The 13,889-nt window shown below is 40.8% G+C and overlaps 1 protein-coding gene and 1 long non-coding RNA gene across 2 annotated transcripts; one reads left to right on the forward strand and one right to left on the reverse strand.

The window, feature by feature from the left end:
* Positions 1 to 41: 41 nt before the first annotated feature.
* MAT2A (methionine adenosyltransferase 2A) lies at positions 42 to 7,208 on the reverse strand. Its single transcript, XM_011369834.2, has 9 exons — positions 6,834 to 7,208; positions 4,627 to 4,704; positions 4,406 to 4,528; positions 3,687 to 3,799; positions 3,459 to 3,602; positions 3,054 to 3,272; positions 2,646 to 2,828; positions 2,331 to 2,464; positions 42 to 1,653 (listed from the first exon to the last, which is right to left on the reverse strand). The coding sequence occupies exons 1-9, from the start codon at positions 6,922 to 6,924 to the stop codon at positions 1,551 to 1,553; spliced, it is 1,188 nt and encodes a 395-aa protein (XP_011368136.1). The 5' UTR covers positions 6,925 to 7,208; the 3' UTR covers positions 42 to 1,550.
* Positions 7,186 to 13,889, forward strand: LOC111745488. The gene is made up of 3 exons (XR_002782674.1): positions 7,186 to 7,274; positions 11,187 to 11,369; positions 13,338 to 13,889. It is a non-coding gene; the product is annotated as an uncharacterized LOC111745488 (long non-coding RNA).

The raw sequence follows: 13,889 nt of genomic DNA on the forward strand, positions 1-13,889 counted from the left end.
CATATTCCCATCAAACTATTTTTAAAGAATAATGAACACAGTTAAGGTAGAACCTAGCATTTTATTTAGATCTTCATTAAACTGTTGGAATTGAGAACCAGACATACGTAATAAACCTCCAAAAATAGATCCTGAAAGGCACTTTCTGCTTAGGGCAAGCAGTCATGAAATAAGCATGTAAACAAGCTGGCTTCTCTGTACCACACCAGCCAGGTCTGCTTTTTCCATGGCTAGCTGCACCAGCTCTGCCCTCCCTTGTTAACACCAGCCAGACCCCCTGTAGGTCTAACCCAAGGTTTTTCTGTAGGACACCTTGGCCTACCTGGGAACGCTGGAAACATGTTAAAGGAATCATGGTGTTGAAGAAAAAAAAAATCTTTTAAAAGCTGCCATCTGAGGTGATGGCTTCTCTGTACTTACGCCATACCCCAGAATACAATAAATAAGCAATTAGAAAATGTTCAAGTATGAAGGGATTTTCCTCCTCCCCGCCAAAAGCACTGCTGTCTGAAGGAAGCTGGTTTCTCTGTAGCTACACCAGCTGTTCAGAAAGCTCATTGGACCTGGTTTTGAAAATAAAACAAAGTTAAAACCCTGGGAGGAGTTATTGTGCAGTGTGGAATACTTAGTCTTTCTTATAAAGAAAAAAAAAGTTATCTGGTACCAAAGTGTGCAACCTACAGACCCTCAGGTACTGCCCTGTGACTTCTCTGTATGACATCACAAGGGTGCCAAGTGCCTGTTTTTTCTAGAGCTAGGAGTTGGTGGTTTGGCTAGTGCTGAAACCATGCATAGGATTGGTTGACTGAATAAAAACCTTATTACGTACGTCCTCCAAAAGACAGCTGAATAAATGGAGTGATAAGATTTGGTGCTGTTTAAGAGATGGCAATTAAGAGCATAAGCACCAGGGAGATGGTTTAATGGTAACTGCCTTTTTAAAAAAATGTCAGGCTAGAGCTCCAACTGGAACTTGCGTTACATGCAAGAATGATTGAATAGGGAACACTCCCTGACAAAGAGCTACATAATTAGAAATAGATCAAGTTATAGGGAAGATAAGGGAAAGCTTCACATTCATAATAGAGCTTGAGACATTACAAATTCATGCTGACAGGGCTGTGGCATTGCCAGACAGGCTATAATGGAACTACAGGTACTTTACGTGCACATCACAAGGACATTTTCAGCATCTGGTGGGAAAGTCAATGCAATTAGAATTTTAGGGGGTTGGGCGATAGGGCACAAAGGTTCAATTTCAAAGCATTATTTACTACAGTGTTGTTGGTTTGTTTCTAGGCAGTTACATGGATCACCTATGCTCACTAAATTCATTATAATGGTGAACAAAACACCTAGGGACAGAATAGCAAGCCGAACTTACAGTCCCCCACACAAGCTAAAATTCATGTCATTGACTAGAGTGACTGCAACTGATCAGGAGCTGAAAGAGGACAGGAAAAATTTAGGAAGAAGGGCCCTTTCCCTCAGAGCTTGAAGGCTTCTCTGTAGCCTACGCCAACAAGTCTGGGGGAAAAAGGCTAACACTTTCAATATTTAAGCTTTTTGGGCACTTCCCATGGGAAGCTGTCCCTACCAAAGTGGCCATAGGCTGCAGTCCTCTGATAAATTGGCTTCTTCAGATCCAGATCCCTGGAATATACAAGTCCGTAACTTAATATGTAGCATTCAATTAAAATAAAGCAAAACAATCAGCAAGACTCATTTTCAAGACTTCTGGCAAATGAGTTCAGTTCTCTGGGGTATGCTAGGAAAAAAGTTTGTGGCGAAAGTGTTTGTTACTTCCCTGGTGTCCAAACTCCTTGCACAGTCCTTATTAGTAACTACAGTTCTTGTTTTTCCGTCCCTGGCTCAACAAATATGAAAACTTGTCATTATTCTGAGAAATTTCAAGCGTCAAAAGCTCATTTGAGATTACAGAATACTTACCAAGGTCCCATTGCCCACACTCTACACCATGGTTATTTTCTTTATAACAGCCTCGAACATCCCATTTATCTGTACTAATTCCTTTTAAATAAACATTCTCTCATAAGATGAGCAAAAAGCCCATTATCAAATGTGGAAGATTTTCTAGGGTGGTTAAGTCTAAGCCACAGCGTACTATGCTTTTGGATTTTTCCTAATTTAAGCTTTTACTGAAGACAATTTAAAAGATAACACCAACACGTTCTAGGAATTACAATGTTTCCCCACTTGAGGGGTCTTCCTTCACACCCTTTACTTACTCTGATTTGAATATATCTCAAATATATACACACCCCACACCCTCAATATTTGTCACTAGCAATAGGCTTTACCATCTTTACCTGACAATGACCCCAGGGCGGAGGTCAAAATTCTTCTTCACAATCTCTAATAGCTCTCTCTCACTCTTCTGAGAGGTACCATAATGGAAAATGGAGATAGACAATGGATGAGAAACTCCAATAGCATAAGAGACCTAAAAGGATTCAAACATCGTAAGAATCAGACATGGAAAGACCCACATAACACTTGTGTAATACAGTGGTATTAATAAAAACAAAACAAAACAAAAAAAAAAACAAGTAGTTAACTACTAAATGCCCTCTACCTCCCACTAACGTGCCTTTTAATAAGTCATTTTATAAAAGAGTATATACCTGAACAAGAACCCTTCTGCACAGACCTCCTTTAACAAGGGATTTTGCCACCCAACGGGCAGCATAAGCAGCTGAACGGTCCACCTTGGTATAGTCTTTTCCTGAAAAGGCACCTCCTCCATGAGCTCCCCAACCGCCATAAGTGTCCACAATGATTTTCCGGCCAGTCAAACCAGCATCACCCTGAAATTACAGGATTTAGTCACTTTCTGTCTTATCATTTTCAGCAAGTGGTTCTAGATCAAGTTTGTTGTTAAATGCCTATCCTGTATCATTCAGCAAATATCCTCGGATGATTCAGATGTAGGCTTCAAGAAACCTAGAAAAAGAGGTGGTAGTAGCCAAATTTTTGCATGTAACCATCACAAAAATCCAAAAAAGAACTGAACTGACATTATAAGGCCTTACCTGAGGCCCACCAATAACAAATCTGCCACTTGGCTGTAGATGATAGATTGTATCCTCATCGAGGTATTTTGCAGGCACAACTGCTTTGATGACTTTCTCCTTTAGGGCATCCCTCATCTCATCAAGACAAACTTCTTCATCATGCTGAACAGATATAACAATTGTGTGGACTCTGATGGGAAGCACAGCGCCTCGATCCTGCATATACTGCACAGTCACCTTGAAGGCAACACAGATAATGAGAACACCATCTACTAAACAATGACTTTGCTCTAGGTCTTCCACCCTAACTTATAATACAAAGGACAAATGCTATTCTTTTTTCAGTTAGCTTTAATCAAACAGCTTCACTAATGCTCTGGACCAATGTAATATGTGTAATCTAGCTTTATGGTCATCACTTACTTGAGTTTTAGAATCTGGGCGTAACCAAGGCAAAGTGCCATTGCGGCGCAGTTCGGCCAGTTTGGCATTGAGCTTGTGTGCTAAGACAATGGTTAAAGGCATACATTCCTCAGTTTCATCAGTGGCATAACCAAACATCAAACCCTAAAAAAGGAAAAATCACCAGTGTGATCAATCCAAGCCTTAGAACTAAATGTTAGAAGATGCAGATAGTGTCTACAAAAATACCTGGTCTCCTGCACCAATGTCTTCCTCATTCCGGTCAAGATGAACTCCTTGAGCAATATCTGGTGACTGTTGCTCCAAGGCCACCAGTACATTACAAGTCTTGTAGTCAAACCCTGTAACAGAACAATGTCTTATTTAAAAAAAAAAAAAGGCAGCTATAGCAGTACCTTTTTACAACAATTACTGGAATTCTAAATACAGTTCACTCTTGCACAACAAATCTGACACTTGGCTATAGACGATAGATTGTATCCTCAACAAGAAATTTTTCAGATACAATGGCTTTGAACTGTGCTGAACTGTGCGGGTCCCACTTACACACTTAGTATTCCCAAGGTTTTGCATCACTAATTCAACCAACGGCAGACTAGAAAAGTATTTTCAATCCACGGATGTGGAGGGCCAGTCAACTGTATACATTATCCTACTCTATTTTATGTAAGAAATTTGAGACTCCTCGGATTCTGGTATGCTAGAGAGGTCCTGGTACCAAGGGATGACTGAGTTTTTGGGGAGTCAAAAATTACATGTGGATTTTCATCTAATATACCTAAAGCTTAATATTTTTAGAGAATGGAATAGGGCTGAAACAAAAGGATAACAAAACTATACAACTGGAATTAAGATTAGCAGGAACCTCCTGGAAAACAGATAGGGAAAGCTTAAGAAACTATCTGGAAAAATGAGAAGCGTAGAAAAGCCAACTCATTAAAACATACCTTTGGAAGAATCATCATATCCAATGTGTTTAATGGTTTCACGAACCACTTTCTGGTAGTCAATAGCAGCTCTGGATGTAATTTCCCCAGCAAGAAGGATCATTCCAGTTTTAGCAACAGTTTCTAATAAAAAGAGAAGTTCACAATCAAATGTCATTTTTATAAAGTAATTTTCATGATGCTACCATTTCATCAGTTGATAAGCACTGTTCTGAACCTACCACAGGCCACTTTGGCATCAGGGTCTTGCTGAAGGTGAGCATCAAGGACAGCATCACTGATCTGGTCACAAATCTTATCTGGAAAAAAATAATTCCTGGCTCAATATCTTTACTGTTAATTAAGTATGTCATGCTCCCTTCCTTTTAACCACAGCTGTAAAGATCTTTGGTAGAGCAAAATTTACCAATTTAAACATTTTCAAGTATATAATTCAGTCATATTCCAAGTATGGAGATCTTACTGCCATACCTAGCTACTGCATAATTAAAGCACTACTTTGCCAGAAGCCATTTGCCTGAAGAATAAATGCTGGATGTAGTGTTGCGTGTTACTTGAAAACCTGACATCATGGTCTTATTATAGCTGCACCACAAGCACACCAATTCAGATAGGCCAATAGAACACCTGGTATTTAATTAAAAAACATTTAAACTCATTATGGCATATACACTTTATACCTGACACAGACTTCAATCCCAACTCTAAAGTATTCCAGACATTTTGAAAAATGTTCCCAGGCAAAACTATTTCCATCATTAAATAGAACAGCCACATCACTGAGATCAAGTGAAAGCAGAAACAAAATGGTTTACCTTCGATTCCAAAAGCAATGCTAGGAAATGCTTAGCTTTAGAGTATTGCTTTTCAAATAATAGTACTTAACATTTTATCCCCAAAGTTTGAAGTGTGCATTATAAATCTAACCAACCAGAGAAGTGAACCGTTTTTTGTTTATCTTGTTATCAATTCTCCCTGATCCTGAGGAACACCAATTAGGGCAAAGAGAAATCACGTCAATTCAAGAGTTAAACAACGAAAGCAAGGACACTTTATGAACAAAATGAATAAATGGTGAATCATTTGATTTTGTTATGAGTAATCTTAAGAACAAGACTGGGAAATACCCAAACGTATTCTGAATCCTTGTCAATGTTCTCTCCACTAAATTGTCACCTAATTAAAAGTGGGAGAGGGAGGAACAGAAATACCCCCTATATCACTTTCCTGAATTTTGTATAACCACGCAAAACAATTAAAGCAAAATATTATTGCAGTCAAGCCAAAAGCTCAAGACAATCTACAAACCCTTATAGATGACTGTGACTTAAGTGATTAAGATAAAAGGTAGGTCAACAATGGGGAAAAAACCCAAAACCCCACATCACACCAGAACACCTGATCTTCACTGATCAAGTCTTGGGGGTTGTCCTCTCCTATACCATTAAGTTGCTTGTGGAATTTCATCAAAGGCACAGTAGGCTAGAGAAATGGATCCTTAAGCCATCAGACTAGTTAATTATCTTTGTGGTGGTCAACATAAGGGCAGAAGCAGCTCAGCAAAATAACGATCTTTGCCAGGTGATGTTTCCAGGATGCGATTCAAAGTTTCTAGAAACAGCTTCACTCATTCACGTGTAAACTGATTCCCATAATGGCGGACCAGTGGACAAAGCCCGGAGAAGGAGACGTTAAGTAAAATCCTGCCTCTAACGGTAAGCACCAAAGACTAAAATGCAACGGCAGCTTACGCTTAATTCATGCTTCCCATCCTTTTCACCCATGGCCCAAATAAGGCATGTCTTCTCCAACGCACGCTATATTTAGTTGGAGGTTGTCACTTCCAAGGCCAGGCAATATACCGCCTAAGGGAATGTCCATATTCTGTAGTGAGTAGTAATGACTCAAGCCAAGAAATTTATGGGAGAGAAGGCGTCGCGAGGAACCGGCTACCCACTTCGTAAACCCGAGCGCTCCCGCTGCCGGACGGCTCCCGCGGCCCAGATGCCACATGCTGCAGACACGTGGTTGCGGCTGCAATGCGGGGCGCGCGCTCCCGAAGGCCGGGCACGAGCGCTCGAAGCGGGTCGCCCACTCGAGGTTTTTCGGACGCCAGGGCGGAGAGGGGGAAATAGTGCCCTCCCCGGGTAGAGTACGAGATGCCGCAGCTCCCGCCCTTCTCGTTTTCTGGAATCTTCCGTAAGCCGGGGCGCGCGGCCGGATGGGAGGGGAGGAAAGGAAGGGGGAGGGGAGCAGCGGCCACGCGCTGGGCACCGGCGGCGCCACGAGGAAGGCGCGCAGCCGCCGCTCTTCCCACTGCCCAGCAAGCCTGGGTAACCAGAGTGGGCACCGCCGCCAGCGGGTCCCGGGCAGGCCCAACTCTGCCTACGCCCCGCCCCTCGCTTCGCGCCAGGATCCGTCACCTCACCTGGGTGGCCTTCCCCCACAGACTCTGAGGTGAAGAGAAACGTGCCCTCCTCGATGAACGCCTCATGGAAGCCGTTGAGCTGCCCGTTCATGTTGGTGTTGGTGACAGTAGCGGTAAAAGTGGCGTTGAAGAGAAAAGAGCGGTGAGGCGACGACTGCGAAACGCGCAAGCAGAAGACAGCGTTCCACTAAGCTCGGGCTGGCGGCGCGGAATGAACGAGGCGGCGGGCAGCGGGCCCAGTATTTATACACAGCGCTGCGCGCGCCCGGTTCTGGCCCCGCCCCTCGGCCCCGCGCGCCTATGCGCCACACACGCGGGGGGAGAAGGGGCGGTTCGCTGAGGGGAGCTCGGGCTAAACCACTCAGCGAGGCACGGGGAGGGAGTGGAGGTAACGCGCCCTTCCAGCGAATACTTAACTATCGTAAGCATTCATAACAAGTGGTAAGTGGAAACGCGAGCGTACGGGGTCGTTGTACCCTTCCGTGTTCGGTGTGGGAGGAAAAGCGATAAGGGCTTAATGCCGCTGTTCCCCTGTGCTGTGACATGGCACCGCCCTTCCGACCGTTGGCCTGGCTATCTGGCCGCGAGGTCGCGTCCCCCAGCGGTGGCAGCGGGAATCGTGAAGGTTTTGTTCTCTGGCTCTTAGGCGTAGGTCTTTCCGGTCGCCCCGCCTTTGGATGCCCGAGTGACAGGGGGCCAGTGGCTGTCAGCCACGTGAAAGTGGCCATCTTGGTTGGTCAGCGAACGATTCTTCGCACCGCAGTATTCATCCCCACCCTGCGCGCTTCTGGCGGCTGGAAATCCTGAGGCGGGCCGCCTATTTGCTAGTAATTTCTTGGTTAAAGCTTCTGTGATGAAAATGGCCGAAAAGCAGAATAATGAGAGTTCTGGCATCGATTTAAACGATTGCCGTCCTCCTTCCACCCCCCCCCCCCCAGCACTAAAGTTTCTGAAAGACCTTTTCCTTTGTTGACCCTTCAGCTCCAGCCATTTCTCCATTCAAGAAAGGAGGCTTTTCACAAGGCTGACCTTGCACTTGCTGACTTTTCCTATGTCTGTAAGGAGAAAAAACGAATCGTTGTTTAGAGAGTCATTTCAATATTCTGTTCAAGAGACAGTCGAATATTTTCTTAAAGAAAAGCCCTAGAGCCTTTGTATAAGATTAAGCAGATCTCCTGACAAGGTGAAACTGTCCGTTTCATGAAGCTTTCACTTTAAAAATGTCCACATGCATTTGTGCCAGTTTTGCCCATTAAAGGAATTCTAGGGGAGACGAAAAGAACAAAACTTGAGCCAACAAGGAGTAGAGAATCAGAAACCGAGTTCAGGGAGCCCCGGTTTGGAAGGAGCCTACAAATGGAAAGGAGGGCGGATGTCACTGCCTGTTTAAGGGCTGCAGCCTCGGTGCAGGGCTGGCAGGGGCTGCTATGGTGGTGGCCCTGAGCGCATTAATATCGGCTTTAATGATGTTATTAGGAAGGCCTGCTCCTAGGATAGGATAGATGCACTGGGGACGTGAATGAGACCTCAGTAGGAGCCTCCTGCTGCTTATCCTCAGAGAATTAGGTAAATTATGAACAATCCTCTCAACGACCAGCGGGAGGAAAGGTAGGAGTTTGCGGGCTGGGAAACAATGGAAGCATTTGAGCTGTACCAAGGGCTTTGACAAGGACGGTAAAGAAAGGGCTTATCTCTACACCTCATGACCATAGCCATGGTCACTCAAAGCAGGCGATATAAAAAAGAGACAACATCAATGTTAATTTTATTTATTGGCCTTTATTTTTCAAACTATCTTCATGGAAAACTGTTTGACTAATAATTTTGAAGTGTTATTTCGCTTTTCTTTTTTTAAAGCAGAATGCCAATTTATTAACTCACAATAAGTAATAAAATTGCCTACGAATTGCATGTGTAGGCTGGTTGGTGCATTATCTCCTAGCAGAAAAATCTATATGGGAAGCCAGAATATAATTACAAGGTTATTTGATTAATATGGAGTCAGAACAAGGGGATTGGTTGAATTCAATGATTAGCTCATCCTGATACCCTTATGTTACCAGCTCCACTGTGGGCTGGTCATGCCAAGGAGATTAGAATCAGCTGTTCATACTTGCTTACGGACTTCTCTTTCTTGCTCATAGCATGTATAATATCCTGGTTAAGGGTCGGGGTTTTGGAGTCCAGTGTCTACCACTTATTAAGAGTGTTGAGCAAACAACCTTTCTACATGTCCATGTCATGAGTCTGTAAAAAATTGGGATTAAATGTAATCATGCAAGTAAAGTCTTTAACATAGTATCTAGCACATAATAGGTTTGTTTTTTGGTTTTTTTTTTTTCATGTTAGCTGTAATAATTAAACCTTCAGTGGCTTCCAATTGCTGTTAAGATAAAAACTAAAATTGCTACATGCTCTGAAAGGCCGGAGTGTGATTTGCCTGCTGCTTCTTCAATCTTATCTTGTGCCACTTTCTTTTCTGTCTTCTACTTTGGATTTCTTTTAATTAGTAACAGTTAAATTTATTAATTGATTAGTATCAAAACAAAATCGGACACATTTTCATTGATTTTATATTTTTTACATTTTCCCTTCCTCTCAAATATTTATGAGCACCTCCTGTTAGACAGACCCACAGACTGGTGATATGACAGTCCTGATCTCTGCCCACCCGGAGGTGTAAATGGAGGACAATGGCTGGCTAACTCCTCATTCTTCCTACCCTAGCTCAGCTGCCACTTCCTGGATGAAGCCTTCACCAACACAGATTTCTCACAGGGTCCTGTGTTTTCCTATATGGCACTAAGTGCTGTTTGAAATTACAGTTTTGGCAATTAGTGAATGTCTCAACTCCCATCACATTTGTAAGCTCCATGACAATAAGAAGGTGGTTTTTTTGCTAAACTTTGTTGCTGAGTGCCTGACACACAGAAAGTGCTTAAGAATGTTTGAGGAAAGGCAAAGAGGGAAAATAAGGAAGGAGACAAGAGGAAAGAATAATAAATATAAGGGATGGCAGAAGGAGATGAGGAAATGAGAAACCCTGGAGATCATGTAAAATAAATGAAAAGAGCTACTGCTTTGTTTTAGTCATAAGCATAATTAATAAAATTAAGAGCTCTTTAATGGGGAAGCTCATCAGCATCCTGTTCTCAAAAGAATGAAATTTCTGATTCTATACATTAGTTCCTTTAGGATAAAATAAACCAGGAAAAGTTACTAGTTTATTTCATGTTTAACATTAATGAGATTTGTGAAATGTTGAAATGTTGTTTGTGAATGTGAAATATTGTAAAGCACATACGAAAAATTTAATCACTAAAGGCTCCAGATTTCTCAACCCAAAGAACATTAATGTAGCAATAGTCCTATGAAAGACTATTGGATAAACTAGTATTTGTGACTCCGACAGCAAATATGACAGCTCCACGTCTTATTAGCCATCAAGGATAGAGGTCTAGTAAGAGCATTTGCACTGCAAGAAGCTGTTGATTTGGCAGGAGAAAAGACGAAGATGACACTAGGTATATCAAAGAGTGATAGTGAAGGTCTGGAGATGCTCAGAAGAAAGCTCCTAAGCTGTGAGTCTTAAGAGTACTTTCCTTCCATGTGATAACAGACCAAGAGGAGAGAAATCTAGCCAGATGTCTTTAAAATCAGCCAGTCTTTTAGGGTCTCAGAAGCAACTCAGATGGCCTCGATGCTAGCTAGCTCTAGTGGGATCTGAAACAAGTACTATGTGAATCTCCTCAATTTTAGGCTTTTTGTAATTTGTTTTTGTTTCTGTTAATGATAACAATATAATTTATTGTGACAGGCACTGTTCTAATATTTATACCTCAACAATTCTAATGAGACAGGATTTTCCTTCCTGTTTTACAAATGAAGAAACTAGGATGTAATTCACTAAGTCACAAATCAGATTAGCAGTGGAGCTGGAACTTGGTCCTGGGTCCGAGCTCTAGGTGCAGCTCCTTGTTACATGTCAAGCAACAATACTTCATACTTTCTGAGGCAATTAATGATAAAATTGGTTTGTATTCTTCCATGCCTTTTTCTATAAACACATTATGTATATGATGAAAGTGTTATCTTTCTGGATTATGGACATATTTGTGGGAAGCAGTGGTTTCTCGGAGTTTAATGTGCATATGAATCACCTGGGGATCTCATTAAAATTTTTAGCAATATTCTGCATTTCTAACAATCTCAGATGGTATTGATCCTGCTGGACTATGGATTACACTTCGAGTAGCAAGGATGTTGACTAGCAGTCTGCAAGCTGGGATAGGGCACTGCGACTACACGAAGCTCTGCAAGGTCATTGATAGTTTTAATTAAATCTATTTCCAGATCCCATCTTTCATATGAACTATTTTCTAAAACTGACCTGCTTGAGTTAGAAGAAGAGGTTCTTATCTCCCAATTACCCTGTCACAGTGTCCCTTCTCTTAAGTGATTAAGGAAAGAAAGCCCTCTCACCCAGCTGAATCTCACTCTGGGTTGCTAAACAAAGGAACACACTGAAATATTGGTGTAAGTATTGAGAAAATGAATGATTCTGATAACTAACAAATCTTTTTTTTGCAAGTTAAATCTTGTCTAATCCTTTTTTTTCTACACAATCGAATGACTTCATGACGTTAGCTGATAGATCATTAAACATAATTTTGGATAGATCACTATGTGGTTTTTTTGTTTGTTTGTTTGTTTGTTTGTTGTCATTTAACTCAGAAGGAATTAAAAATACTTAGTAAAAGTGCTCTAACAAAACTCTTTCCATAACTAGTTATTTATATGAACAAGGTGCTTACATCTATAAAAATGAAAACTAGGATTAGAATCAATAATGAACTCTTTCTAAAAATAAGTAATATTCCTCCATGGATTTTAAACTAATTAGGGGGGAAAAACCATTCACTTCATAACACACACATGTATGCTGATATAGTTTTCTTTTTTGATTGATAATTGTAAAAAATAATATATTTGTTATTTTGATCAATTCTGTACTGATTATTATATTGATAAGTCAAACCAAAGGAAATTTTTCTCACTCTTAGAGACTTATAATAAACATTTTCTAATATATTTTAATTTATATGCATATTTTGATACAGAATAGATAATAAGGTGATCAATAAAAGACTTTCAAGATAAAATATAAAATAGATTACATTAGTATAAAATTCTATTGGGGAAATAGATTGGAGTTCATAGAGTAAAAGAAATAATACAAATTTTCTCACTGTTGAAGAATTTGTTCATGTATTTTTATTTTTATTTATTTTTTATTCATCTATTTTTTAAATGAGTGATGATGGGTATTAATTCTCTATGTATTTAGATTTCATTGATGTGTTTAGGAGTGATGGTTTATTATGTTTTACATGCCAACATTTACAATATGCTGAAAGTTATAACCTTTTAACTATACTTATGATGAAAAACTTTAGATGTCCACTTAAAAACATGCTGGTAGCATGTAATTAAAATATATATATTTTTGGAGTTAAAAGCTGCAAAACTTTGAAGACAACCTACCTAGACCAATTAAGAAGAGAAGATACTCCAAGAATTCAACCTCGATCGTTTAGAAATGAATTTCTCTGAGTTTGTGTGAAAGTGATTGTAAAAGAGACAACCTAGGATGGTCCAGGCAGGAACTTCATGTTGAGCAGGTCCAAATAGCATGTGGAAATATTATCAAAAGTGTGATCACTCTCTGGTATAAAATAGTGTGTAGATGTTATTAATCAGATATTTTGCAGAGTTTCTACACCCTCGGCAGTATTGACATTTTGTGCTGGATAATTCTTTGTTATGTGGAGCCGTTTTGTGCATTGTAGGATGTGTAGCAGTATCCCTGGCCTCTACCCACTAGATGCCAGTAGCACCCTACCCCCAACACCCCAAATTGTGACAACAAAAAATATACTCCTTGGTTAAGAACCACTGAGCTGTTAGAAACGTTGCAGGGTTATTATTGTTAATGTTGGAGTTCGTAAGTCGAGGTCCAAATTGCCTGTACCCTGTCCTGTATGGAAGGCAGCTTCGTTTTCATTCCCTTTGAAGATTGTGTGTTCCCTTTGTAAGTTCCTAAAAGTCTTACTTGATGAAGCTCACGGCCCTGCAGAGTATAAGGCCCCTGTCTGTGGACTACTACAGCTTGAATCTCTGACTCTGATAGATAGTCCCACCTGGTTGGGTTTGCGGACACAGGTGTGGGAGCGACATGGGTGAGGCTTGATGGTGAAGCAGATTTGAGGCTGGCCACTGCCCTCACTTTGCCTGGAGACAAAGCTATAGGTAGTGTGGAGATGGCCTCCCTACTTGAGAACCAAGAATACTAGCTGACCATTATATCACACATAGTCGATCTAATTGATCAAATCCAGGAACATAGGAAGTGTTTGTGGCCATGATTTTGTGTCTGTGTGGTGTTTCACCTTTATTTTAGGGACAAAACATACTGGTGAATGTCACTACCTGCTCTCCTTGTAGGTCATCCTGGACATGGACGGAAAATGGCCCTTGCTAGACAAGTACAAGCTCAATAAAATTGCTCAAGACCTGCAAATTCACTACCTGTGGTCCAGAGCCACAGGAAAATGCCAGCTCCCTTTGGTTCAGTGGTTCATAAGCTTTTTGGGGGTTTGAAGAAAGCTATGGATCTCTCCCTAGAAACATGCACCACATACACTCATACACACATAATTCTATGTATAATTTCTAAAGTTTCAACCATATACTACAAGAATCCTTTCTAGTATCTCTCATAAATTTAAATTCACATTCCCTAGTATTCTGCAGTCCCACCTCTAGAATTCATTCTAAAGAAATAGTAGCATTTGATGTGTAAATGTGTTGTGTGTATTTATATTAGCATTGTTTATAATAGCAAAAATATAAAAACAGCTTAAATTGATACTAATGGGAAATTAAAGCATTATTAATTTAATTGATTCATAATGGACTATTATGCAGCTATTAGAGAATGGGGTAGAACTATCTGTACTGACTGAAAATAGGTCTATGATATTCTGCTGTTTAAAA

Source organism: Pteropus vampyrus, unplaced genomic scaffold (assembly GCF_000151845.1).
Source record: "Pteropus vampyrus isolate Shadow unplaced genomic scaffold, Pvam_2.0 Scaffold156, whole genome shotgun sequence".
NCBI lineage: Eukaryota > Metazoa > Chordata > Mammalia > Chiroptera > Pteropodidae > Pteropus > Pteropus vampyrus.

Coding starts and splice junctions, on each gene's coding strand:
- MAT2A (XM_011369834.2), bottom strand. CDS start 6,924: ATGAACGGGCAGCTCAACGGCTTCCATGAGGCGTTCATCGAGGAGGGC. Junction 3,603..3,686: donor ACATTGGTGCAGGAGACCAG/GTATTTTTGTAG, acceptor TTCCTTTTTTAG/GGTTTGATGTTTGGTTATGC. Junction 3,273..3,458: donor GCCCAGATTCTAAAACTCAA/GTAAGTGATGAC, acceptor GTTGCCTTCAAG/GTGACTGTGCAGTATATGCA.